At 63.1% G+C, this 919-nt stretch overlaps 1 protein-coding gene across 1 annotated transcript in view; it reads right to left on the reverse strand.

The window, feature by feature from the left end:
• Nucleotides 1–476: 476 nt before the first annotated feature.
• The window catches only part of TIMELESS (timeless circadian clock), a gene marked incomplete at its 5' end in the record, with an annotated part of 5,331 nt that continues 4,888 nt past the window's right edge, over nucleotides 477–919 (reverse strand). The window contains 2 exons of the mRNA XM_010007927.1: nucleotides 477–586; nucleotides 672–847. Of these exons, the coding sequence (XP_010006229.1) occupies nucleotides 477–586; nucleotides 672–847 (286 nt within the window). The remainder of the gene's footprint in view (nucleotides 587–671; nucleotides 848–919) is intronic.

The raw sequence follows: 919 nt of genomic DNA on the forward strand, positions 1-919 counted from the left end.
TGGAGGCAGCAGAAAGGCCTGAGCCCCGACAGCCCCCCATGGCCCCTCCAGCCCCATCCCAGCCCCCAACACCCTGGCTCACCAGCACCGGTGTCCCCTGCCCCATCCAGCAGCTGCGGCCTCAGCCCCCGTGGCCCCTTTATAGCCGCCGTCATCTGGTGTTGCAACGCGCGGCCCTGGGCAGGACACTCCTTGGGGACAGGGGTGGGGCAATCGGTGGGGACAGGGCAGCTCGCACTCCCAGCCCCCCACACCAGCCAAAGCCAAGAGCTGTGTTTATTTATTTGGTCTCTTTCCAGGTTTGAAAGGTGTTAAGAACAAAAAATCAACAGCTGAGAGAGCAGGGAGTTTGGGGATAAAACAGAATTGCGACTGAGTGGGACAGGGCAGAGCCACCACCTGCTCCTTTAGCACCTCAAAAACAGCTTTAAAACCTGCAGAAAATCCAGAAAACAGGGCAGGGCAGTGGGAGCCCCTCAATCCTCATCCTCTTCCAAGCAGCGGATGCGCTTCCGCCGGACCAGGGGCTGGGGGTCCTCGTCCTCATCCTCCCAGGACTGGGGGGCTTCAGGGGCCGGCTCTGCACCTGGGGAGGGAAGGGGTGAGACTAAGCACCCCGTGCCCAACGCAAGGGAAGAGCCCCCAGAGCCCCCAGGAGTGGCTGAACCCACTTGAGCTCCTGGAGTTCTCATCCTCGCTCTCGAGCTCCCGGCGTCTCTTGGTGCCCAGCGGCCCCAGGCTGGGGATGGGGACGGGGACAGGGTCCTCGCTGCGGCAGTAGGGACAGGGGTTGGCACCATGGGCCCCACACCAGGGAAACCCAGGGGTCCAGATCTGCCCCACAGAACTGGGGAGAGGACCCAGCAGGGTCCAGAGCTTCTGGGCCCGTTCTCACCTCTCTGAGTCCGATCCCAGCCCT

Source organism: Chaetura pelagica, unplaced genomic scaffold (assembly GCF_000747805.2).
Source record: "Chaetura pelagica isolate M959 unplaced genomic scaffold, ChaPel_1.0 scaffold1970, whole genome shotgun sequence".
Classification (NCBI taxonomy): domain Eukaryota; kingdom Metazoa; phylum Chordata; class Aves; order Apodiformes; family Apodidae; genus Chaetura; species Chaetura pelagica.